At 33.2% G+C, this 27681-nt stretch overlaps 1 protein-coding gene across 1 annotated transcript in view; it reads right to left on the bottom strand.

Annotated features, from left to right (window-relative positions):
* Positions 1-26567, bottom strand: part of LOC132546353 (patatin-like phospholipase domain-containing protein 7) — a 43674-nt gene extending 17107 nt beyond the window's left edge. The window contains exons 1-20 of the mRNA XM_060210065.1: positions 26491-26567; positions 26068-26156; positions 25738-25835; positions 25017-25163; positions 23898-24057; positions 23255-23332; positions 17954-18015; positions 17645-17711; positions 17035-17115; positions 16080-16212; positions 11374-11624; positions 10728-10805; positions 10194-10268; positions 9819-9955; positions 9501-9632; positions 8867-9040; positions 8237-8382; positions 1319-1444; positions 538-601; positions 41-209 (exon numbers count right to left, since the gene is read on the bottom strand). Coding sequence (XP_060066048.1) covers positions 41-209; positions 538-601; positions 1319-1444; positions 8237-8382; positions 8867-9040; positions 9501-9632; positions 9819-9955; positions 10194-10268; positions 10728-10805; positions 11374-11624; positions 16080-16212; positions 17035-17115; positions 17645-17711; positions 17954-18015; positions 23255-23332; positions 23898-24057; positions 25017-25163; positions 25738-25835; positions 26068-26156; positions 26491-26566 — 2343 coding nt within the window. The 5' untranslated portion in view covers position 26567. The remainder of the gene's footprint in view (positions 1-40; positions 210-537; positions 602-1318; positions 1445-8236; positions 8383-8866; positions 9041-9500; positions 9633-9818; positions 9956-10193; positions 10269-10727; positions 10806-11373; positions 11625-16079; positions 16213-17034; positions 17116-17644; positions 17712-17953; positions 18016-23254; positions 23333-23897; positions 24058-25016; positions 25164-25737; positions 25836-26067; positions 26157-26490) is intronic.
* Between the last annotated feature and the right edge of the window lie 1114 nt (positions 26568-27681).

The following is a 27681-nucleotide window of genomic DNA, read 5'->3' as shown; positions in this document are numbered from 1 at the left end:
ATGAAGTGAAGTTGACCCTTTAGTACTCAGCAGCAGTTACCTCCCCTACAGCAGGATCATTGTCAGCTAGACCGACAATAAGGATACAGTCTGCCTGTCTGATACAGTTCTTTGTCCACTTAGTCATTGTATAGTCACACTCATACAGGGTCATTCGATGCATGTCCTCCTGGTGGCCCAGCCAATTAAACAAGCGGAATTCATGGATACTGTAAATGCATAAAGTAGAATTCTACTTAACACGGTTCATATCAAAAACTGGTAGAATTCATGGATACTGTAAATAGTAAATTTGATAAATACATTTTGTGTCAGAAAAGAAGTGAATTATGGACATAATTTCATAGTTTCAGGCACTGTATAGAGTTTTACATTGCAGAAAAACTTTGTTACCTCAGAGCTAACTTCTTGATTTTGAATGTATTCAAGTTAATCGAAGTAAAACTATCAGCTATCTTTATATAATATGCAGCAATCTGATGGATTCATTCAAACATATTCAAATTCAAATGTATCCATATGGAAGAGTTGACTCACCTGTCCAGAGCAGCTCCTCCCAATCTAGATTTGACAATACTACTGGTCAGCCTTGTTGTAGATCCTGGTATGGTCAACGTAAAACAGAAGACAATAGTTAGTGTTTGTTCAACATTCACTGGAAACACAATGTTCACATTAAGTTTAAATGGAGAGGAAAAGTTTCCCACCTACTAACTCCAGTAACATTCTTTATGGTTTGTCATCATGTAGGTATCCTCAAAGTATTCTAATTATTTATTTTTTGTCCACTACACGTCACTTGTGTAATATCCTGTGAAATGTTTTCCACTGGCTTTGCTAGTCAAAAATCCATTGTGGTGCCATAATATGGACAATGACATTATGTCAAGAATTGAAAATGGAGCTTCAAAATGGCTGCATGTTTGATTTTGACCTTTATATTTTACATTGAAACTGGAAAAAAATGTGAAAGTTATTTTAGATGTGATTTCATTCAATATGAGAGTTTATGACACTTGTCTTGAAGTATACATGTAATATTTGGTTGCCAAGGCTCAAAAAAATAAAATCTTCCATGGCTCACTTCATAAAATTTCATAAGAAATGAAAACTAATTTAAGATCTTATTTATGAAAACACCAGTATATCATATGGTGGAACAGGCTATTTCTATGATCCATCCATCTACAACTGATGGATGCAGTATACAAGGAGTGGTATTATAATCATCAACCAGGAAAGCTTTTGTCAATTTATGTCTTAACGGTTCTTGAGTTTTTACCTGAACAATTTCCAATGAGTACACAGAACTACATACCTATGGCTTTAAGGGCATTCTGGAGTTCCAAGGTGAAGGTGGAGATAGGCACATCCTTAGATATAGGCAGGACAGCCACTGTTGCTAGGTTGCTCACTGACCTGTTCTCTACAATCTGCAGGTTGTCTAGGGAAACAAGATAGATGTCTTATGGTCATCCCAATGTTTTAAAAACAAATACTGAAACCTTTGAGGTTTCATGATCAATTTGTATTTGTTGTCAGGTGAAGCTACATTTTTTAATCATAGACCATTGAAAATTTACTCACAAGATGAATTACTTTATTTAATAAAGAATATGTAAAATTACAATTATTTAAGTTAACATTTGACGTCAGCTGATATGTAATCACATGGTCACCATGTAATAAGAAATTTTCTATCTAAATCTCTTCATTGTAGACAGGTGTTTTTTGATTCTGTAATCAATGTTACGATGGAATTTCCGAGTAAAAATTAAACTAGTTGTTATCAAGTCAGAATGAACAACAAACATCAGAATAAAACATCATATAAGCGTTCAAAAGATAGCTAGCAAAGCCAAGAAATGCACTAAAAATATCTGTCACACACATAAAACCAAACATTAAGTGCAAGAGGTCTGTAAAATAAAAGTAAAGTGGAATGTGGTCAACCCTTCTGTACAAACGTATGGTAGTTGTAGGACTTTTCAGAAGGGTTGTAGTATTGGCAGGACTGATAAAATCAGAATTTTAATCATAAAATATTTTCTCTTACTTAATGACTTCAGATAAGTACACAAATTAAGAAGGAAAAGAAGAATTTACTAGAAAAATCTCTTACTCCTTTTCATAATGATCACAACATAATGTAATTATGCCTATAATGTCTATGAATCATTGAGCAGAAATCTCACACATATATTCTGTTCCAAATTTATAAGAGCCTACAAAATGTCACATCACCAACTAAATCAAGTCAGATAAAAACCTCCAAAATTTCTGTAAAACTTATTACATTCATGTATTCATGTATTACTAAGTAATTGATAATGGGACTCCTTGGGAAAAAAAGAAAACATAATATGCAAAGATTCCAGATTTTCCTTGAACAATGATCTGTGTTTATAAACAGAATCCTGCTGAAGCAATTAAAAACTAAACAGAAATATATCTATACTTACTCTTATCACCATTTTTATACTTTTTTATCCTTTCAGATCTCTCCTCTTCACATAACTATGTATAGTTATTTAGATTCTGAATTTTTTTAAAGTATGCAGGCCAAATTTGGATATAATTTCAAAACAGATTTTCTAACTTTAACCAAGTAAAAACTGTAAAGGTGTTAAGTCTGGAATAAATACAATCTTGTGATTGGCATAACACTTCAACAAAAACAAAGAGTAAGTCTGGAGTAAAACAGAATTCTGGTTAGTACTATAGTGATGGTTTATCAATGAGCTGGAGCACAATGTCTATAACTTCTGTGACTAGTGGGCAAAACAGCAGAACTACACTTGATGGTGAAGATTCCTGAGTTGCCAACTTTTTCCTCTGATTGAGATCTCCTCTGATTGAGATCTCCTCTGATTGAGATCCCCTCTGAATGAGATCCCATCTGATTGAGATTCTCTCTGACTGAGATATCCTCTGATTGAGATCCTCTCTGAATGAGATCTCTCCTCTGAATGAGATCCCTTCTGAATGAAATCTCTCCTCTGAATGAGATCCCCTCTGAATGAGATCTCCTCTGAATGAGATCCCCTCTGAATGAGATCCCCTCTGATTGAGATCCCCTCTGAATGAGATCTCTGATTGAGATCTCCTCTGAATGAGATCCCCTCTGAATGAGATCCCCTCCGATTGAGATCCCCTCTGAATGAGATCCCCTCTGAATGAGATCCCCTCTGATTGAGATCCCCTCTGAATGAGATCTCTTCTCTGAATGAGATCCCCTCTGATTGAGATCCCCTCTGAATGAGATCCCCTCTGATTGAGATCCCCTCTGAATGCGATCCCTTCTGAATGAGATCTCTCCGCTGAATGAGATCCCCTCTGATTGAGATCCCCTCTGAATGAGATCCCCTCTGAATGAGATCCCCTCTGAATGAGATCCCCTCTGATTGACATCCCCTCTGATTGACATCCCCTCTGAATGAGATCTCTCCTCTGAATGAGATCTCTCCTCTGAATGAGATCCCCTCTGATTGAGATCCCCTCTGAATGAGATCCCTTCTGAATGAGATCCCCTCTGAATGAGATCCCCTCTGAATGAGATCCCATCTGATTGAGATCCCCTCTGATTGACATCCCTTCTGAATGAGATCCCCTCTGAATGAGATCTCTCCTCTGAATGAGATCCCCTCTGAATGAGATCCCCTCTGAATGAGATTTCCTCTGAATGAGATCTCCTCTGAATGAGATCCCCTCTGAATGAGATCCCATCTGATTGAGATCCCCTCTGATTGACATCCCTTCTGAATGAGATCCCTTCTGAATGAGATCCCCTCTGAATGAGATCCCCTCTGAATGAGATCCCATCTGAATGAGATCCTCTCTGAATGAGATCCCATCTGATTGAGATCTCCTCTGATTGAGATCTCTCCTCTGATTGAGATCCTCTCTGAATGAGATCCCCTCTGAATGAGATCTCCTCTGAATGAGATCCCCTCTGAATGAGATCCCCTCTGAATGAGATCCCTTCTGAATGAGATCCCTTCTGAATGAGATCCCCTCTGAATGAGATCCCTTCTGAATGAGATCCCTTCTGAATGAGATCTCCTCTGAATGAGATCCCCTCTGATTGAGATCTCCTCTGAATGAGATCCCATCTGATTGAGATCCTCTCTGAATGAGATCTCTGACTGAGATCCTCTCTGAATGAGATCTCTGATTGAGATCCCCTCTGAATGAGATCCCCTCTGATTGAGATCCCCTCTGAATGAGATCTCTGATTGAGATCCTCTCTGAATGAGATCTCTGATTGAGATCCCCTCTGAATGAGATCCCCTCTGAATGAGATCCCCTCTGAATGAGATCCCCTCTGATTGAGATCTCCTCTGATTGAGATCTCTCCTCTGATTGAGATCCCCTCTGAATGAGATCCTCTCTGAATGAGATCTCTGATTGAGATCTCCTCTGAATGAGATCCCCTCTGATTGAGATCCCCTCTGAATGAGATCCCCTCTGATTGAGATCCCCTCTGAATGAGATCTCTGATTGAGATCCCCTCTGAATGAGATCCCCTCTGAATGAGATCCCTCTGAATGAGATCCCCTCTGAATGAGATCCCCTCTGAATGAGATCCCCTCTGAATGAGATCCCCTCTGAATGAGATTTCCTCTGAATGAGATCCCTTCTGAATGAGATCCCCTCTGAATGAGATCCCCTCTGAATGAGATCCCCTCTGAATGAGATCCCCTCTGAATGAGATCCCTTCTGAATGAGATCCCCTCTGAATGAGATCTCCTCTGAATGAGATCCCCTCTGATTGAGATCCCCTCTGAATGAGATCCCCTCTGAATGAGATCCCCTCTGAATGAGATCTCCTCTGAATGAGATCCCCTCTGAATGAGATCCCCTCTGAATGAGATCCTCTCTGAATGAGATCCCCTCTGAATGAGATCCCCTCTGAATGAGATCCCCTCTGAATGAGATCCCCTCTGAATGAGATCCCCTCTGATTGAGATCCCCTCTGAATGAGATCCCCTCTGAATGAGATCCCCTCTGATTGAGATCCCTTCTGAATGAGATCCCCTCTGAATGAGATCCCTTCTGAATGAGATCCCTTCTGAATGAGATCCCTTCTGAATGAGATCTCCTCTGAATGAGATCCCCCCTAATATTGTTTACAGACTTTACTGGGAATCTCTTCTCAACGCAAAAGGTAAGGATATCTTATACCAAATAAAACATGTATACACCAGTCAAAGGTAAATCTTACACCTAGTAATATGGACACAACAGTCAAAGGTAAATCTTACACCTAGTAATATGGACACAACAGTCAAAGGTAAATCTTACACCTAGTAATATGGACACACCAGTCAAAGGTAAATCTTACACCTAGTAATATGGACACAACAGTCAAAGGTAAATCTTACACCTAGTAATATGGACACACCTGTCCAAGGTAAATCTTTCACCTAGTAATATGGACACACCAGTCAAAGGTAAATCTTACACCTAGTAATATGGACACAACAGTCAAAGGTAAATCTTACACCTAGTAATATGGACACAACAGTCAAAGGTAAATCTTACACCTAGTAATATGGACACACCAGTCAAAGGTAAATCTTACATTAAAAAAGGTGTGGGCAAACCTGTTCAGTTTAAAATCTTACAACAGATAGAGTGTCGCTTCACCTATTCTGGGTAGAGTAACTTTCAACCCAAACTTTTACAGGTAGGATATTTGTTTTTGTTTTAGCCTAGGGTTTATACAGGGAGATATTCCTGTCCTAACAATGGTGTGGTGTCATGATAACAATGCAAACAATTGAGATTGTGACAAAATTATATATATAGTAAGGAAAATAATCATTCACCTTCTTCTTTAGAGTGATCTCAACACTGAGGGGAAAGAACATTAAATTACCAAGCACTTAGCCAGCCTAGTGTTTGCTGACTTCAAAAGTAAAGTGTGGACACACCTGTCCAGGGTAAATGTTATACTAGATAAAGTGTGGACACACCTGTCAAGGGTAAATGTTACACCAGATAAAGTGTGGACACACCTGTCCAGGGTAAATGTTTTACCAGATAAAGTGTGGACACCTCTGTCCAGGGTAAATGTTATACCAGATAAAGTGTGGACACACCTGTGGAAAAAACTCAATTCCACTGAAGCCCATTTGTGACAAGTTACAACAAATTGTAGAACTATTATAAATTAATATGAATTGCACCAATATAAATCGTCTGATTTCTCAGTAACTTATTGGCTGATGTTATGAAATATGATATTATGTCATTGTGATATATAATGTCATTGTTAGTGTGTTTGGTGGAAGTACCAAGAATTCAATGTAAAACTACACACGAAAACTATCCTAATGCAAACAGATAATAAACAAACTAAAGATTTTGTGGACAGTCTTGTTGCGACTGATTAACTCTACTTAGCATATACGCAGAGTGTTATGTCTGAATACAAATATTTAAGGTAGAAAATACCCGACAGCTGAAATGGAAATTTTACTGTCTAGCATAAGTACAGTGTTAGTGTTATTCTGATTACACACAGATAAAGAGAAACTGAAACCAACATCATGGCTTATTAATGCAGCCAAGGACATACCCGCACTGTGAGAGGGCGTGTCGCTGTCTTGAGGGAGCAGGTGCTTGGGCGAATCTAGAAATATGCTAGCTGCAAGTTTGTAACCACAGAAATAAAAATATCAGCATGCAAATAAACAAAACAACAATGAGCAGCATAAATTCTACAGCTATGTTACAAACATTTCATGTCAATTGATGTCAGTATTAGTTGGAACAATTATGTTGTTAGTACATTAAAACTAATGCATTATCTTCTGTGACATATTAAATCTTCAACAGTCACACACAGCAAATAATTTCCCATTGCTCATTTTTTCTTTTCTTTCTGTGTAAAACATGTATTGTAAAGGTGTTTTGCTTTCTAGGATTTCAGTGAAAAAAAAAACAAAACAAAACAATTTCTTTGCCTCCTTGAATAGGTTGTACAATTCATATACATAATACATATCAGAAATCTATGGGAATTTTCTATATTTGTATGCACAATCACACAGAAAAAGAAAGCATAGCAAAACCACATGATACAATATAAAATCTGATGAGTATCCGTCAGAAACATGCAATGGTAATTAAGTGTAACTTGACTATGCATTATTAACATTAGTGAAATCTATTTTTGATTTTGTCAATCAATTGACAGGTACAGGTAAAGATGCCAAAAATAACCATCATCGCTTTACTGATGCTGTGTTGTCTTGTCAAAACATTTTGTTATCATTCGAGATGATAGTCTGTGCTTTATTGACCAATATCAAAACCTCTGATATAATTTAAAATACTTTTCAATAAGTGTCAAATAAAACCGACAACAAAGCAGTCTATATCTGTTTTGTAGTTGAATTATTTAATGTACATTCAAACTACATTTCTTTTTCAAACCATTTTTTTTTTAAATTGTAACAAATAATGGAAAATTGATTATTGACAAGTATTAGAGTGAAAATGACTGTTATATTGTGGAGGCAAAACCAGCATTAGGCGTCAAACTGAGACGTGATTTAGTGAGAGGTGAAAACAACAACTGAAGATATCAGAAAGAGATTATGTAACAAAAATCATATGCAATCTCAGGTGAATGTAAAACTTGTTATAGCAACAAGTAGATTCTTTTCTTTTCCACATAAAGTTGGAATAATTTTTGCTCTAAACAGTTGGTGGCACAAAAAGTCAACTATGCTTTAGTTTTATGCCTATTCAACACTTATTCACATGGTGTTACACACACCATATCAACAATTATCAGCTGCTGTTTGGCTTTCCTTTTTATAATTTCAATCACTGATTTATTGGTATCTTTAGTGACTGATCAGTGGATTGGCATTTAATACTTTGGTTAAAAAAACTGGAAGTATATTTTAGGTATCACAACACTAATGACTGGCAGATCATGCATGGTTACAGCACTTAAAGATATGACACCATGAATTGTCACACTTCTATATAGATATAATTAAGTGTCACATGACTTATGTCTTAATTCTACAGGGTAAATGTGGTAAGAGTAACAGTTATCATAACTGTCACCTGGTTGTTATGGTAACTAAGACTGTCAGCTGGTTGTTATGGTAACCAAAAGTGTCACCTGGTTGTTACTGTTATGGTTGTTACAATAAATATAACTGTCACCTGTTTGTTCTCAGTTGTGACAAAAACAGTGTGATCCAATGCCTACCTCCAAGAGGAACCTGCTGACGTGAGGTCTGTAAATGTCCCAGAATCCTCTGTCCCAGGAGATGGATCAGCCGAGTGACAATGTGTGGGTATTTTCTCTTTATTAAGTTGAGTAATTCTGCTGGTAGTTTAGCACACTCTGTGTCTCTGTAACATCAGTTAGACATTCCTAAATATTCTTCTGTATATTATCATTTGTTTGCGTTCTTGGCTTTTTTCAAAATGATTTTGATTTGATTTAACTTGAATGAACTTGCAGATTTTAGGTAGGAGTAAAACTCTTTAAAGAACAAGCTCCAAAACACTGAATGAAACAAGATGCCCAGAGAAGATCCTATCTCAGTGGTAAGAGACAAAAAGCAATTATTTAAAACAGACAGTTGAGAGATCAATGACTGAAGAATGAGTGACAATGGGCATGACACAAAGGCATCACCTAATCCTTCCATTAGGAGATATTAGTTTAAAGAGCCCTATAAGTCTTGAAAAAGAAAGGAAGCCACATTGGAATGATTAAGTCTGTTACAGATGAGTTGTGGTAACAAATACAGTACAACAATGAATACCTAAGAGAACCAAATAAAGAATTCATAATGTCAATTAATGGTGAGGAATTTAACGAGAGAATTACCGAATGGCCATCATTGTAGTGGTGCGTTCTGTGTCAGTGAGGACCTCCACGATACCAACCAGCTCCCCACGGCCATACTCAGCCACTAACTCCTTCTTACCATCCTTCTGGGTGATCACAGATCGAAACCGTCCAGTGAGGACGATATAGATACTATCAGAGTAGTCTCCTTGTCTGTAACAAAGTAATCATCATTTTCTGTGTGCAAGTCAAAGACTCACACTTGTTCATGTGTCAAATTTTAACATCCAATGACTTGCATGCATGTACAAGTCAACATCTTAACTTCTAATTAAGGCACAACTGTTTATCAATTAGTACCACCATCGAACCTACTTGACAACACTCTTTTCTTTATCATTGCTTTATTTGATACACCTGTGACAAAACAGGCGCTCTGGAGTATTACATGAGAGAAGACGCTATGGCTACAAACCTGCTTACTTTCATTACACAAGTAAAATCTGTATGCCAATCGAAAAAAATTGTCAAGGAAAGTCTATTTTTTGTTTCCTAAAAGCATTTCCTGAATTTTGATTTTCTGACTGGTTGGTGGAAGTCTGTTCCATCCAGATTGGGAGTTTTTTGTACTGCAGACATCTTGAGTATGGTGAGTCCACTTCAGATACAGTACCTGAATAGTGCTTTTCCTGCCTCTGTCAACATCCAGTCAAGGGCAAAGTCGATTTGTCGTACAAATGGTGTCATCCTCACCAGTGTGGTCTTGGCAACATTAAGGACAACATCTGGCTGAACACGCATCATTCTGCAACAACAAAGTTACATTCTTGTCAAAATATTGAACTTATTGTAATACTCCATATATAAATACCTTCAACACATGATTATAACACTTCAAAGAAAGAATTATTGTTATATTTTGTCAATTAAAATTTTTATAATTTTTCTAAAATTTCATATGCTTTCTGTAGTGTCTTTTTTGTTTACATACTCATAGAAGTCATTTTTTGAAATGACAACAATGCGAACATCAGTTTTGGATCTGATGGTAAAGAATGATGGCTCCCCAGTCAATACAGCCAGTGCTCCCACCATTTCTCCCGGTTGGGAACAAAACAAGAGGGCTTGCTGCAAGGAAGACAATGAAATATCAACTGAGGAGAAATAAGCAAAACATCATCACCTGATACCTAAAGATAATGCAATTTCTGATAATGTTTTAATAGCTAGCCAAAATAATTATCCAATCAATTTAAATATTCACTGATTGAAAAACTGGAGACACATATTCCATATTAATGAAAGGACTTTTTCCATTTTCCAAACGTGTTTTTTATAATCTAGATTTCCGGATATTTATACAAACCTCTTTTTCTTTGGCTCCAACAACCTGTTGGAGAATCAGCAGGTTTCCAGTGATGAGGAAAATGAGACTTGCATCCTGAAATGTTTTCATCAAAAGTATATTTCTTAAGGAGATGTTTCATCAGTAAATTTGTATTACAAACTTTCACTCCTGAAGAATCACAAATTCAGTTTTTTTTAATACTACTTATTTAATGTGGACACCAGTGAGGCGCTAAATGGTACACTGATAGCCACTACAGTATAAACCTATTAATTATGGTGTGTATCTATGGGCAGACATTTATGAAATCCTTAATGGATACAACACCTTCTGATACCCTTCAATTTCTTAAGAAGATACTCCTCGGCTGTATTTTTTTCACAAATATAGTTTGAAATTCTACTATACCATCAGATTCCTTCTGCACTGTAACCTTCTCTACAATTTACTAAAATTCACACAGAAGTTGGTTTCATAGTGGTGGTGTCCACAAATACATCTCTATACCTCATAAATAACTTCTTGTGTTCAAAGTCTATAAAGTAGATTTACCTGATCACCTTGTTTGATGAGTGTGGTTCCAGCTTTGATGTACTGAAAGGACACCTTGTCATCCAAAATGGTGGAATCCTGTGGCATATCAATCAATACAAATTCATTTGAATATTCAATAAGGATTTGTTATTTTAAAAATAAAAAATTTGAAAGTGACATAAAAAAAATAACGTAAAGAGTTCATTAGCAGTTTTGATAGAAGGGGTATTCATTGTCACAAAATGATCAAACTGTAAGGGGGTAATTGGCTTACATATATTCAATCATACATGTTCTATTTACTTTGCTGTGAGAAACAGGTTCTGCTAACAGTATACATTGAGAAACAAGTTCTAATTATATACAGTAAGAAACAAGTTCTAATTATATACAGTAAGAAAAAAGTTTCAATTATATACAGTGAGAAACAGACTCTACCAGCTGTATACAGTAAGAAACAGGTTTTACTAACAGTACATGTGAGACAATTTTTTTTATTTTCAGTACAAAGTAAGATACAGGGACAGAGGAACAGTAACATATTCCTGGAACACAGACATAGGTTACCCTCTATACATTACCCTCTATACATTATTTAAATGGCCAAGAACAGGAACATTATTGTTCAACTTGACAGGAAAGGAAATGATTTTAAGGTACTTACCTTAAGTTTGAGTAGGGTGATGAGGTCTTTCTTTGCAAGGTTGAGAACCATCTCTTCATTAGTATTTTGAGATGATGTTGATAAAGTCATTTCTGTTTTCTTCACTTTGTGTCTCTGTGCAGATGAAGTACTTGATGGTGCTCCTTCAACCTCAATCTTGGAAGCACTGAGTGCACGTGCACGCATACGTGCTGTGTCAAAGTCAGACTTAAGGTGATCCACATCACTGCCTTCTGAGTATTGTCTTTTTACTAATAAATCATATCAAATTTATATTACAGAAAGTTTACAAAGTTGTCAAAGTAAATTATACATAACAGTCTGTTTTACATTTGTCTTCTCTCTTCATATGTAGATCACATTGGGAGAAACTAGTTTTACATTAAAGATCAGATACAATAACATTTAATATTCGATTCAATATCAATATCAATTTTATAAACATTATATTAACTTTTTTGCAAACATTCATTTTCCACTCAGTTATTTTTGTTTTGTTATCCTGATACTATATAGAGTTAATACATTATAACTGGTTATCTTGTAACTACATATAGAGTTTATACATTATAACTGGTTATCTTGTTACTACATATAGAGTTAATACATTATAACTGGTTATCTTGTTACTGTATATAGATAGAGTTAATACATTATAACTGGTTATCTTGTTACTACATATAGAGTTAATACATTATAACTGGTTATCTTGTTACTATATATAGATAGAGTTAATACATTATAACTGGTTATCTTGTTACTATATATATATAGAGTTAATACATTATAACTGGTTATCTGGTTACTGTATATGTATAGAGTTTATACATTATAACTGGTTATCTTGTTACTATATATAGAGTTAATACATTATAACTGGTTATCTTGTTACTATATATAGATAGAGTTAATACATTATAACTGGTTATCTTGTTACTATATATAGAGTTAATACATTATAACTGGTTATCTTGTTACTATATATAGATAGAGTTAATACATTATAACTGGTTATCTTGTTACTACATATAGAGTTAATACATTATAACTGGTTATCTTGTTACTATATATAGATAGAGTTAATACATTATAACTGGTTATCTTGTTACTGTATATATATAGAGTTTATACATTATAACTGGTTATCTTGTTATATATATAGATAGAGTTAATACATTATAACTGGTTATCTTGTTACTATATATAGATAGAGTTAATACATTATAACTGGTTATCTTGTTACTATATATAGATAGAGTTAATACATTATAACTGGTTATCTTGTTACTATATATAGAGTTAATACATTATAACTGGTTATCTTGTTTCTGTTTATATATAGAGTTAATACATTATAACTGGTTATCTTGTTACTATATATAGATAGAGTTAATACATTATAACTGGTTATCTTGTTACTATATATATATAGAGTTAATACATTATAACTGGTTATCTGGTTACTGTATATGTATAGAGTTTATACATTATAACTGGTTATCTTGTTACTATATATAGAGTTAATACATTATAACTGATTATCTTGTTACTATATATAGATAGAGTTAATGCATTATAACTGGTTATCTTGTTACTATATATAGAGTTAATACATTATAACTGGTTATCTTGTTACTACATATAGAGTTAATACATTATAACTGGTTATCTTGTTATATATATATATAGAGTTAATACATTATAACTGGTTATCTTGTTACTACATATAGAGTTAATACATTATAACTGGTTATCTTGTTACTATATATAGATAGAGTTAATACATTATAACTGGTTATCTTGTTACTGTATATATATAGAGTTTATACATTATAACTGGTTATCTTGTTACTATATATAGATAGAGTTAATACATTATAACTGGTTATCTTGTTACTATATATAGATAGAGTTAATACATTATAACTGGTTATCTTGTTACTATATATAGATAGAGTTAATGCATTATAACTGGTTATCTCGTATATATATAGAGTTAATACATTATAACTGGTTATCTTGTTACTACATATAGAGTTATACATTATAACTGGTTATCTTGTTACTATATATAGATAGAGTTAATACATTATAACTGGTTATCTTGTTACTATATATATATAGAGTTAATACATTATAACTGGTTATCTGGTTACTGTATATGTATAGAGTTTATACATTATAACTGGTTATCTTGTTACTATATATAGAGTTAATACATTATAACTGGTTATCTTGTTACTATATATAGATAGAGTTAATACATTATAACTGGTTATCTTGTTACTACATATAGAGTTAATACATTATAACTGGTTATCTGGTTATGTATATGTATAGAGTTTATACATTATAACTGGTTATCTTGTTACTATATATAGAGTTAATACATTATAACTGGTTATCTTGTTACTATATATAGATAGAGTTAATGCATTATAACTGGTTATCTTGTTACTATATATAGAGTTAATACATTATAACTGGTTATCTTGTTACTATATATAGATAGAGTTAATGCATTATAACTGGTTATCTCGTTACTATATATAGAGTTAATACATTATAACTGGTTATCTTGTTACTACATATAGAGTTAATACATTATAACTGGTTATCTTGTTACTATATATAGATAGAGTTAATACATTATAACTGGTTATCTTGTTACTACATATAGAGTTAATACATTATAACTGGTTATCTTGTTACTATATATAGATAGAGTTAATACATTATAACTGGTTATCTTGTTACTGTATATATATAGAGTTTATACATTATAACTGGTTATCTTGTTACTATATATAGATAGAGTTAATACATTATAACTGGTTATCTTGTTACTATATATAGATAGAGTTAATACATTATAACTGGTTATCTTGTTACTATATATAGATAGAGTTAATACATTATAACTGGTTATCTTGTTACTATATATAGAGTTAATACATTATAACTGGTTATCTTGTTACTGTATATATATAGAGTTAATACATTATAACTGGTTATCTTGTTACTACATATAGATTAATACATTATAACTGGTTATCTTGTTACTATATATAGATAAAGTTAATACATTATAACTGGTTATCTTGTTACTATATATATATAGAGTTAATACATCATAACTGGTTATCTGGTTACTGTATATGTATAGAGTTTATACATTATAACTGGTTATCTTGTTACTATATATAGAGTTAATACATTATAACTGGTTATCTTGTTACTATATATAGATAGAGTTAATGCATTATAACTGGTTATCTTGTTACTATATATAGAGTTAATACATTATAACTGGTTATCTTGTTACTACATATAGAGTTAATACATTATAACTGGTTATCTTGTTACTATATATAGATAGAGTTAATACATTATAACTGGTTATCTTGTTACTACATATAGAGTTAATACATTATAACTGGTTATCTTGTTACTATATATAGATAGAGTTAATACATTATAACTGGTTATCTTGTTACTGTATATATATAGAGTTTATACATTATAACTGGTTATCTTGTTACTATATTTAGATAGAGTTAATACATTATAACTGGTTATCTTGTTACTATATATAGATAGAGTTAATACATTATAACTGGTTATCTTGTTACTATATATAGATAGAGTTAATACATTATAACTGGTTATCTTGTTACTATATATAGAGTTAATACATTATAACTGGTTATCTTGTTACTATATATAGAGTTAATACATTATAACTGGTTATCTTGTTACTATATATAGAGTTAATACATTATAACTGGTTATCTTGTTACTATATATAGATAGGGTTAATGCATTATAACTGGTTATCTTGTTACTATATATAGAGTTAATACATTATAACTGGTTATCTTGTTATATATATATAGAGTTAATACATTATAACTGGTTATCCTGTTACTACATATAGAGTTAATACATTATAACTGGTTATCTTGTTACTATATATAGATAGAGTTAATACATTATAACTGGTTATCTTGTTACTAAATATAGATAGAGTTAATACATTATAACTGGTTATCTTGTTACTATATATAGATAGAGTTAATACATTATAACTGGTTATCTTGTTACTGTATATATATAGAGTTTATACATTATAACTGGTTATCTTGTTACTATATATAGATAGAGTTAATACATTATAACTGGTTATCTTGTTACTATATATAGATAGAGTTAATACATTATAACTGGTTATCTTGTTACTATATATAGATAGGGTTAATGCATTATAACTGGTTATCTTATTACTGTATATATATATAGAGTTAATACATTATAACTGGTTATCTTGTTACTATATATAGATAGGGTTAATGCATTATAACTGGTTATCTTGTTACTGTATATATATAGAGTTAATACATTATAACTGGTTATCTTGTTACTATATATAGATAGGGTTAATGCATTATAACTGGTTATCTTGTTACTATATATAGATAGAGTTAATACATTATAACTGGTTATCTTGTTACTATATATAGATAGGGTTAATGCATAACTGGTTATCTTGTTACTACATATAGATAGAGTTAATACATTATAACTGGTTATCTGGTTACTATATATAGATAGAGTTAATACATTATAACTGGTTATCTGGTTACTATATAAATATCATCATTTATAATTATAAACAGTTGTATAACCAATCAGTAAGAAATGATTACCATCTGTGAAGGAAGCTTTCAGAGTCTCCATGTCTGATGATGAAGAGGGTGTAAAACTAGTTTGGCGTTTATACGGACTCGACTGTGGAGTAATGGTGTGGATAGACAGAGTTCGCATCTCAGTATTGCTTGCCTGGGAACAGAACATAATCAGTCTTGAATCATCAAAGTTTTGTGTTAATCCTATCAACTTGAAATGATTTCTCTGGAGTAAAGTATCAGGGTGGCCCCATGATTTATAATTTAAAGTCTTTCTATGATAACCTTTGTTGTAAGATAGTTATGTAAATACCTTAGTCATATCAAGGTGAGGAAAATTTAAGCTCAATGTTGCATCACTTAATGAAAATTAAAATTGGTATTTTTGAGATTTATCATAGGGTGTTTGGTTAAATGAGTGGAAATATGGGATTGAAATTTGACATAAAGTACATTTCATATTAAAAGGAAATTTTAAAGAAGTTAATAGATGTGTACAAGTGCCATAAGGATGCTGTATGGAGGTGTTATTGTGAGTTTCGGGACGTTCATGGGTGCCATTTAGATTTAAAAGATGTATATGACATTTGGAATAACAAGATATATTTTGGAAACATCTGGAGTTACAGGATACAATTTAGCAATATTTTCAATCACAGCATATATTTGGGTGACATTTTCAATCACAGCATATATTTGGGCAACATTTTAATAACAGTATATATTTGGGCAACATTTTTAATAACAGTATATATTTGGGCAACATTTTTAATAACAGTATATATTTAGGCGACATTTTTAATAACAGGATATATTAGGGTGACATTTTGAGTTACATGATGTATCATGACAACATATGGAGCTACAGAATATATTTGTGCAACATCTAATAATAAAGAATTTACAAGTTGCCATTGTTATAAGATATACCAATCATTTATTACCAATGATACCTAGTCAGTAAGAAGAAACTTACGGGACTGATGAGTTCATTACTGAGGCCTAAGTAGTTATGTAAAGCAGTAAACGTCACACGCTGTAGTCGTATCATTATGATCTGTAAAATCATACAAAGCAAAAGTTAGAAGATGTATCAGCCTAAATCATCTCACTGTTGGTTTTAAATTACTTTTAATTACACACAATGATGACTTAATTCCCATTACATTCAAGTTTCTAAAATTTAATTTCTTATTGCGAGACATTTCTCACCCCTTGTAGGAAAGGGAAGAAAACAACTTACCTGGTAACCTACTTAAGTTTGTGACACTCTCGCAAACAGTTTGGTAGTCAAAAGAACACCAGCAGCAATCATTTTACAGGTAAACATTTCAATTCATTGAACAATTACATACATATGTAATTACAGACATTAGGTCATAATGTATACTTTGTGTAAGTATAAATATTGTGTAATTATATACATTTATATTACATATATTAGGTAATTAAAAACATTGTAATTACATACAATGTGAAATTACAGACATTATAGAATTATATACATTGTGTAGTTATAAACATCATAAAATTATTTACACTGTGTAATTGCATACATTGTGTAATTATTTATATTAATGTCTTACCTGAACAACTCTAACCAAGGACTCTGGGAATCGCTCAAACAGAGATTGGAAGGCAAGAGCAGGCAACCTAACAGAGCAATAAGTTATAAGACATTAGGAACAACAGACATAAAGACACATTGTTGTATGTGACATTCATAAATACAATCACTGCTTTAGGTATGACATATTTGATTTGCTTATGTCTAGTAGTCATGTTGATCATGAGTGTCAACATTTATAATTGGATTCAATCTCATAATAAAATCAAATTTATTTATTCAAACTGAACAATTAATTTTACGTAGTGTCTGTATCATAAATATTTACCTCAATACTGTTGTTTCTTCAACTGCTTTTGCAGAAACAGTTTTAAAAGGTTGGGCATGACACTGAAAATAATATCATTTTTTATCACATACATGAATCATTTCTTGTTATTAAAACAAAAATAAAATCCCTACCTCAATGATCGCACAATTAACAGGAGAGAAAACACTGAGAATTATATTCTGTTAGTAGCATGTAATATCCTTAAACACTATAAAAATATACATTTCATCTAGCACTGGCCACTTAATTAAAAGCTCAGCTGGTATTACAAAGAAGTGGATTATGCTAAATACCAGTGCTTTTCTGTAACATAAACCCAAAACTACAAAACATACAAGGAATCCCCAAAAATAAAATGTTGTAAAAAGGCAACATCAAATGCGTCCAGTGTGTAAATATAGAGAGATGAGTTAATCTATAGTATATCTAGTGATAAGGAGCCATCTTAAAGTAACTAGATACAGCATTGAGGGGCTATCTAAAAGTAACTGGATATAGCACTGAGGGGTCTTCTTAAAGTAACTAGATAAAGCATTGAGGGGCCATCTAAAAGTAACTGGATACAGCATTGAGGGGCCATCTAAAAGTAACTGGATACAGCATTGAGGGGCCATCTAAAAGTAACTGGATATAGCACTGAGGGGTCTTCTTAAAGTAACTAGATAAAGCATTGAGGGGCCATCTAAAAGTAACTGGATACAGCATTGAGGGGCCATCTAAAAGTAACTGGATACAGCATTGAGGGGCCATCTAAAAGTAACTGGATATAGAATTGAGGGGCTATCTAAAAGTAACTAGATAGAGCATTGAGGGGCTATCTAAAAGTAACTGGATACAGCATTGAGGGGCCATCTAAAAGTAACTGGATATAGAATTGAGGGGCTATCTAAAAGTAACTGGATAAAGCATTGAGGGGGCCATCTAAAAGTAACTGGATATAGCATTGAGGGGTCATCTTAAAATAACTAGATAAAGCATTGAGGGGCCATCTAAAAGTAACTATATGTATCATTGAGGGGTCATCTTAAAGTAACTAGATAAAGCATTGAGGGGCCATCTAAAAGTAACTGAATATAGCATTGAGGGGCCATCTAAAAGTAACTGGATATAGCATTGAGGGGCTATCTAAAAGTAACTGGATATAGCATTGAGGAGCCATCTAAAAGTAACTAGATCTGAAAGTAACTTGATAAAGTGATGAGAAGCCATCTTAAAGTAACTGGATATGTAACAAGGAATCTTCCATGTATATACTGTTATAACTATGGGGAGCCACTCCAGTATATTTGTTGTTTGTTGGTCTTCGGTGTTATATGATTAGAACACCTGTACCAGCCTTGTCTGTGCCAGTGCATTGACAGAGCAATCTAGAACCACTGGTTACAATGTTTATACTTTTAGTCATTATACAGCATCATGCCAAATGTTTGTAATTGATACAAAACAGAATATCTATATTATTTTTTATATCAAGCTGATACAAGGTCAGAAATTATTGGATTACTCCTTAAGCACTGTCATTGTTATATAATAATAATTTGCATGTATCCCGTGTATGTCAACGTAAATACGCTAGTTACCAATATATCAGAATGTATGTATGTATGTAAGAAATGATAGCACAATTAAAGCATATTTTCAGACTCACATGCCTAGCCTCCTATACCACTTAATCACATGCATAAGCTATGATGAAGTATTTTGGATTTTGTTGGCATTATGGTGTTATCTAGGTGGGTCATCTTCTAAACATCACTACTCAGGAAATATGATCACATTAGTAGAAAGTATATAGCGCATTATAGCTCAAAAGATTTCAGCCAAACAAAAGCCTTGGTATCCATCTTCTATGATGTGATTCCAGATAGTGCTGCATAATTGTTTATTTTGGTGGGACCAACATTTTCGCAGTTGCCATGTTTTGGCTAGTTAATGGGAATTAATTTTAGTGCATGTCTATGAACTGGTGTTCATGCTTAAACAAAACAGATATTTTCACTCACTGTAAAACTCTGTGCTGAGTGTTTAACTTGGAGCTATCCTTATTGTCAGCAAATAAAGCCAAATTAAATCCACTATGAAAATTACCAACCATACAGTGGACCATTCTTATGGAGACCACCACTATACACCACTCAGCACCATATATGTTCAAAAAGGTACATATAAAACCATATAACAGTATGTCATGGTGAATCTGAAGCTACAAATGTAGGTCATTTATGTTTTCAGTGATACACACAACTTTACAGCCATGTGGACATCAGTATCTCGATTATGAGAAAACCACCTAAAATGAGAGACTGGATGTGCAGGTGAACAGAGAAAATGAAAGGTTTGATTACAGGTGAACAGACAGAGCAAAAGTTTGGATTACAGGTGAACAGACAGAACAAAAGTTTGGATTACAGGTGAACAGACAGAACAAAGGGTTAGATTACAGGTGAACAGACAGAACAAAAGTTTGGATTACAGGTGAACAGACAGAGCAAAAGTTTGGATTACAGGTGAACAGACAGAGCAAAAGTTTGGATTACAGGTGAACAGACAGAACAAAAGTTTGGATTACAGGTGAACAGACAGAACAAAGGGTTGGATTACAGGTGAACAGACAGAACAAAGGGTTAGATTACAGGTGAACAGACAGAACAAAAGTTTGGATTACAGGTGAACAGACAGAACAAAGGGTTAGATTACTGGTGAACAGACAGAACAAAAGTTTGGATTACAGGTGAACAGACAGAACAAAAGTTTGGATTACAGGTGAACAGACAGAACAAAAGTTTGGATTACAGGTGAACAGACAGAACAAAAGTTTGGATTACAGGTGAACAGACAGAACAAAAGTTTGGATTACAGGTGAACAGACAGAACAAAGGGTTGGATTACAGGTGAACAGACAGAACAAAAGTTTGGATTACAGGTGAACAGACAGAACAAAAGTTTGGATTACAGGTGAACAGACAGAACAAAGGGTTAGATTACAGGTGAACAGACAGAACAAAAGTTTGGATTACAGGTGAACAGACAGAACAAAGGGTTAGATTACTGGTGAACAGACAGAACAAAAGGTTGGATTACAGGTCAAAAGACATAATGAAATAATGGATTACAGGAGAACAGATAGAGTGAAAGAATGGATTACATGTGAATAGACAGAGTGTAATAAGGGCTGTCAGAGATGGTTTTTGCCCTCTGAATTGGACAAAATTTTAGTATGAAAAATAGCAAAGGGCAATAACTCCTACATCATGCTTAAAATGAGTGATTGTTCTTACTCACTGCATTTCTCCTTGTTGAGATTTATCTACCTATGCAGTTTCATGTTGATACCGTCTATAGTTTTAGTGTAATGCCCCAGATAACATTTAAATATGAAAAATAACAAAAGGCAATAACTACTAAATTATGCGAAAGAGAGTGATGGTTCTTAGGCACTGAACTTCTCCTTTTTGAGATCTATCTACCTATGAAGTTTTGTGTTAATACCTCTTATAGTTTTTGTGTTCTGCTCCGGACAAAATTATGACAGACGGACGGACGGATGGAGGGAGAGACAGACAAACAGACAAAGCAACGACTATATGCCCTCCCTTTGGGAAGCATAATAAAGGTTTACAGGTGAACAGACAGAAGGATATAAAGGATTAAAGGTGAATGGGCAGAAAGCACATGCACACTCTGATTACAATTGAATACTTGTTCTACAACAAAAGGATTTTTCTTTGAAATTGTCCAAAGTACAATAATTGTCACATGGTGATCAGGTAAACTACCTAACAATACATGCAAAATGTCCAAGGAGCAATTACACATTCTCTGATTCAAAGAAGGGAGGCTAACTTATTCTGAGACACTGCTATAACAGCTGTTCTGTTTCCAGTGAAAATACATAGCTATTGTTGGGCTTATTACCAGACACAGATAAAAACAGCTGTTCTGTTTCCAGTGAAACTTCATAGCTTCTGTTGGGCTTATTACTAGAAAACGATATTACAGCTGTTCTGTTTCCACTAAAACTTTATAGATTCTGTTGGGCTTATTACTAGAAAACGATATTACAGCTGTTCTGTTTCCACTAAAACTTAACTGCTGTTGGGCTTATTACCAGACACAGATATAAACAGCTGTTCGGTTTCCAGTGAAAATTCATAGCTGTTGTCAGGCTTATTACCAGACACTGATATAACAGCTGTTCTGTTTCCAGTGAAACTTAATAGCTGTTGTTGGGCTTATTATCAAACTTGTGCTTATTGCTGCATAGAAATGGTAATGTCATTTTGTAGTCAATCTACACATATACCTCAACATCAATTTAATAATAATACACTTCTTAATAACATAACAAAAAACAATGCAGAATGAATTATAAAATATTTCAATCTTTTAGAATATTTTACAATGCAGGATAAGGGAAATCCATCATGTCTTTCCATCATTTCATAAAACAAAGTATGCGATATCTTAAAGAAACATTTTAAAAATGTTTGTCTTATGTGAATCCATTAAAATACATTGATAGCAGAAGACATGGTGGTTCCACTCTCAACAACACACAAGCAGGTAAAACAATTGTGATGAGCTGGGTTGTTTAGTAACTTATAAATAAAAACTGGCTAATAAATCTGTAATAACACGGTTGTTACCTATTAAAGAGATTAATATTTAGTGGATTTAGAAATTCATTCTATGTTTATATTTCAATAAGATATGATTATTGCAGAATGAAGGAGCAGAGAGAGCTGGTGAATGTAATGGTTATTTATTCTGTGGTAAGATGTACTGATAGCGTGCTGTGTACTTACAACGCCCTACATAAAACCAACAGAAATGGAGACATGTCAGAATAATTGAATTATAGTGATTTAGTGATATATAAGTAAATTTCTTATTGTAAAATAAGCTGGCAAGCCTATCCCCTCAATGTATATTCTAAGGAAGAATCAGAAATGTCGTTCTACGAAAAAAAAATCTTTTTCTATAAAGGAACAACTGTTTGAAACTCTAGACATTACATACATAATTTACTAAAAATTGTATAATATCTGACACATTCTTATGTAAACCATACTTGTTCTTCTAGATAATCTCCAGATGTTCTCCTACAGTGCTTTGAGATGAACTTCGTTGCTGTCCAGATATGTAAGCTTTATAAAACTTAATTGTCATGAAAATGACAAATAAACACTAGTTCAATATAAAGTGTATTGTGTGAGTCTGCTTCATAGACAACACACAAGTTCATATGTAAAACCCTTACAAATCAAACACAGAATCAGAAGATGAGAAGCTACTTACTGTAAGGACATCCAGTATACTAAGCAGACTGTGGATACTGTCGCCTGTATTCACTTCTTTTACAAAATATTCAGACTCCTGGAATAAACACATCAATATCACTGATATCTACAATCTTCTATAGGGTACAATCTGATCAGAACTAAATCATAAAATGATTTCTTCATTTTCAAGTCTTCACCTTACCATTAAAATCCATGTTCACACAGACATGTCTAAGTTAAAAACACATGTTAAAGATATATCAAAATATGTTCACATGTATGTCTGTAGCAAAAATGAAGAACAGTGTTTGTGCAGACAGAACAAAATATAGCTGGTAATATTTCTTGTACCAACACACTACCTCTGCTATAAGGACATGTCTATTTGAATTATAGGACTTACCACCTCTACTATATAGACATGTCTGTTAGTAGTAGGTGACTTACAACCTCTGCTATATAGACAATTCTGTGAGTAGGTGACTTACCACCTCTACTATATAGACATGTTTGTGAAGTAGTAGGTGACCTACGACCTCTGCTATGTAGACATGTCTGTGAGTAGGTGACTTACCGCCTCTACTATATAGACATGTCTGTGAGTAGTAGGTGACCTACGACCTATGCTATGTAGACATGTCTTGGAGTAGGTGACTTACCGCCTCTGCTATATATACATGTAGTTTGCCACTTTGTACCACATATATACTGTCATCCACATCGCCAATTTTAAACAGGTAGCCACCAGGAGCTATAAATTTGGACTCCATATGCTTGACTAGCTCTAAAAATAATGGTTTCTCAAAATGTCCAAAAACTCTGAAAACCAAGCACAGAAAATGAAAGTCTGCAATCTTAATTCAATTCATTGTGATAAGTTATCTTAAAAAAAAGAAATCTTATACACAGCTTCAAGCATCATGTCACTCAAAATTCTCATATTACAAAAAATGACAGAACAATCTATATTATAATTTTACATAAAGGTTTGTATCATATCAAAATATGAATTTTTGGTAAATTCAATATAATGCTATAATAGTAAAATTTTATTTAACATATACATTGTACCCAACATTTAATAACAAAACGAAAAATATTTAATCAATTTCCATATTCATCTATTATCATATATGTACAGAATATGCTAATTATGCAAGAACTAATATCTGTTTTATAGAAATTTACCCAAGAATGAAATAACTTTACAGAAGGTCATTAATGCCCACACTAGAGAATAAATCTGGGACCGCTGGTCGATTAGTCTTACACTTAACTAATCGAACTAACGAGAAAATCTCTCTAGCTAAATGGTACAATGTGACTAGTTTCTACCATCTTTACAAAAGTTTGATATGATTTTACCCTGATGATGTACACATACTTTCAGTCAGTAGCCGTAATAAAAGTGGTTTTTTTTTTTTTAAATAAAGTCAAGATATTTTTCTAGTCTTCTAAACAGAAAAGGACACAAGATAAGCTATGAGGAACCATACCACTAATTGTTTTGGATAATTTACAGAAACATAATGACATAAAACCAAACTTCCAAAAAGAGTAATCAAATTTGTTTTCCAGAAAATTGACTTTCAAATCATTGTTCAATTTACAGATAAAAATATCATACGTCAGAAAATGATATTTGACCGTTATGAATCCTGTATGAGAGAAAGCATATAGCAGGTATTCTAGCATGAAGGCTTATACAAAGGAAAGTCTCCATCCAATATTAAGGAATTATTTAAGCAGTAAATATAGTGTGAATAGATTTTGTTTACCTAGTACTACGGAGCATGTAAAGCACCTCTGGTGGAAGACGATGATCGGACTCCTCAATCTCCGACGAGTCTGTCTCCAGGAAGGATTGTGGAGGCTCTGTGTGTTTCCTCTGTGGTAGGGCATTCCTGTTTCGCAGCTGCAGTAACCTTACAAGGAAAATTATACAGACTTTTGTTACACATGTATTACAATGGTGACTCTTTTTTACTCTGATATTTGAGTCTTGGACTCATTGCATTCCAAGTGGGAAGCAAACAAATTTTGAGAAACCATTGTCTTTCTATTTTGAGAAACCATTGTCTTTCTATGTAATAGGACTCATCATAATTTTGTGCAGTTAGACAAATAAGAAACAATTGAGGAAATTTTATTCTGTATCCATAGATCTTACAACAGTGTAAAATGATTGATTTGACAACTAGTATTATGTCTTACAATATACACTAATAATAATCTGAAATATTGCAGGATGGCTGAATAAAACATATCTTTTATGCAACTTTCAAAATCTGTGCTATTCCTTGTATGATTTAAACATTTTATTATCCAATACAAAAATTTACTAATCTGACAATTACCTTGGATCTGGAATAAAGTATAAATTGATTGTTTTATTACAAATGCTAATTTATTTCTAAAATCAGAGAAAACAGAAAGCATACATTTACAAAAATATTCTGTACAATAAGTGTACATTTCCATTATATCAGAACAACCTACCTTTTAGCTAATTTCATCACTAACTGTTTATTTTTCAATTTCCCTCGGCCAGGACCAGAGTAGGCTGCTCCAACAGTATTTTTAGTAAAACTCCTTACCTAAATAAATAGAGAATCTACCATGAAATAAACTTGTATCCAAAGCTATTATAGCACACATATTAGAATTTAAGTGTGACATGGTTTGAAGAGGAGGGGGGTGGGATTTTTTTTCTTTTCCCAATTGTTGAACAAGTAGACAAGTTGACCAACTAAAAAATTTCATGATAAAGAGGTTTAAGATTGCCAATTCTGGAATCAATGCTATATGTAATCAGAGAAAGCTTAAAACCTTTCGTAGCATTTTGCGTCCATAGAACAAAACTTTGTCTCTCTTTCTGAAGCGAGGTTTCCGAGGCACTCCACTCCGGCTTGGCAGCACTGTATGAAAGTGGAGAGTTGAAATAAAATGAGAATTGCTAAGTTAACATGATCTGAAATAAGGTATACCTACAAAGTATATACAAGTTAAATACATGCTTTTCTGACATGGAGAATTTTTCACAAGACAGATTGGATCTGCAAGGTAATGTGATATCATGACACAATATTGTTTAACTCTAGAGCTATAACTAATTAACATGTGTATATGATTTTTAATTGTCTTTTAAACACATATACTGGACTGGAGTAGGAAAAGCTCTGGGTATATTCAGGGTTCACCTTTCATCATACATATTATAATGAATGTTGTTTACAACATATAGAAGCCTACCTTTGGTACGCAGCTTCCATACTCCGAAGAAGAGGACAACGAGTATTGTAAAGACTGCCACACACAGTGCTATCATGATGCTCTGTAGATGTAAGACAGTGGTATGACGATCATTTCAACAAGTTATGATAATAATAACAATTAATACATTTAATTGTGATGACATGTTTAAGGGAAAATTTTAAGAATTTGAGGTTTTTCTACCCTCCTTCATTAAAGTCTATGTCAATAATCTATGCAAAAAAATTCACATCGAAATGTTGACCTTCTCTGTCCGGCTACACATTTTTAGTCTGTTTACAAACAGTAGCTGCACACTGCTCTACTGGTGTAAGTTGGGCTATCATTGATCTTTGCAAAAGATGATTTATCTAATACCTAAATGTCATATCAATTATCTGCATTACCTCAGCTCACAAAACCAAACCACAACAGAGCATATATTGTACTTTCAGACATTTTATTATTTTTGGCATTGTATGTGACCTTTACGAAATTCACCAACAATAAATTCAACAATGGCATCTTCACCAGTCACCAACAAGTTACTGGCATCACTCCCAAAAGTACTATAATATTAAGATACATTACGGATGATTTACTGTCAGAAAAAAAATGTACATTTGATTTGGCTTTAGTGACCTTTATCAGTAACCTAGGCTATCTCTAAAATACTGCCTTAAAGTTTATTTTGTGACAATCATTATTCATATTATATATAGATAAACCATTTCACCTTGTTAAACATATGTACACCCTAACTCTGCCACAGAGAACTTGTGTTGTACTTATCACAGTATATACACAGTGTACAAGTGATACACCACTGTGATCTGTATATGGCCGGGATCAGATGATATAAGTACTGTATAAAGTGCATGCTCTATCAAACTATGTACCCAGTAATAATATATAGAGTCTAACTTTGCTTACTTTCAAGTTATCCATATACATCTGATATCAGCTGATAAACAGCACTTCATATCTAGTAAACATGCTTTACTAACAAAGTTCATAAGAAATAAAAAAGGTCAGTGGGTGATAGACCTATCTGAGAGATAAACCCTAACCTTTAACCATGGATATCAGTACAGATATGACAATGCAAAGCTACGGTGTATATGGAGGGTTCTCATCCACAGACATCAATACATATGAATTCACTCTGTCAAACAACTTACCATCTGTAGC

The sequence above is a fragment of the Ylistrum balloti genome, unplaced genomic scaffold, assembly GCF_031769215.1.
Source record: "Ylistrum balloti isolate Yb309-2 unplaced genomic scaffold, AGI_CSIRO_Ybal_v1 Utg369886, whole genome shotgun sequence".
NCBI lineage: Eukaryota > Metazoa > Mollusca > Bivalvia > Pectinida > Pectinidae > Ylistrum > Ylistrum balloti.
Note: the sequence above shows the minus strand (reverse complement) of the source record. Positions and strands in the feature narration are given on the sequence as shown.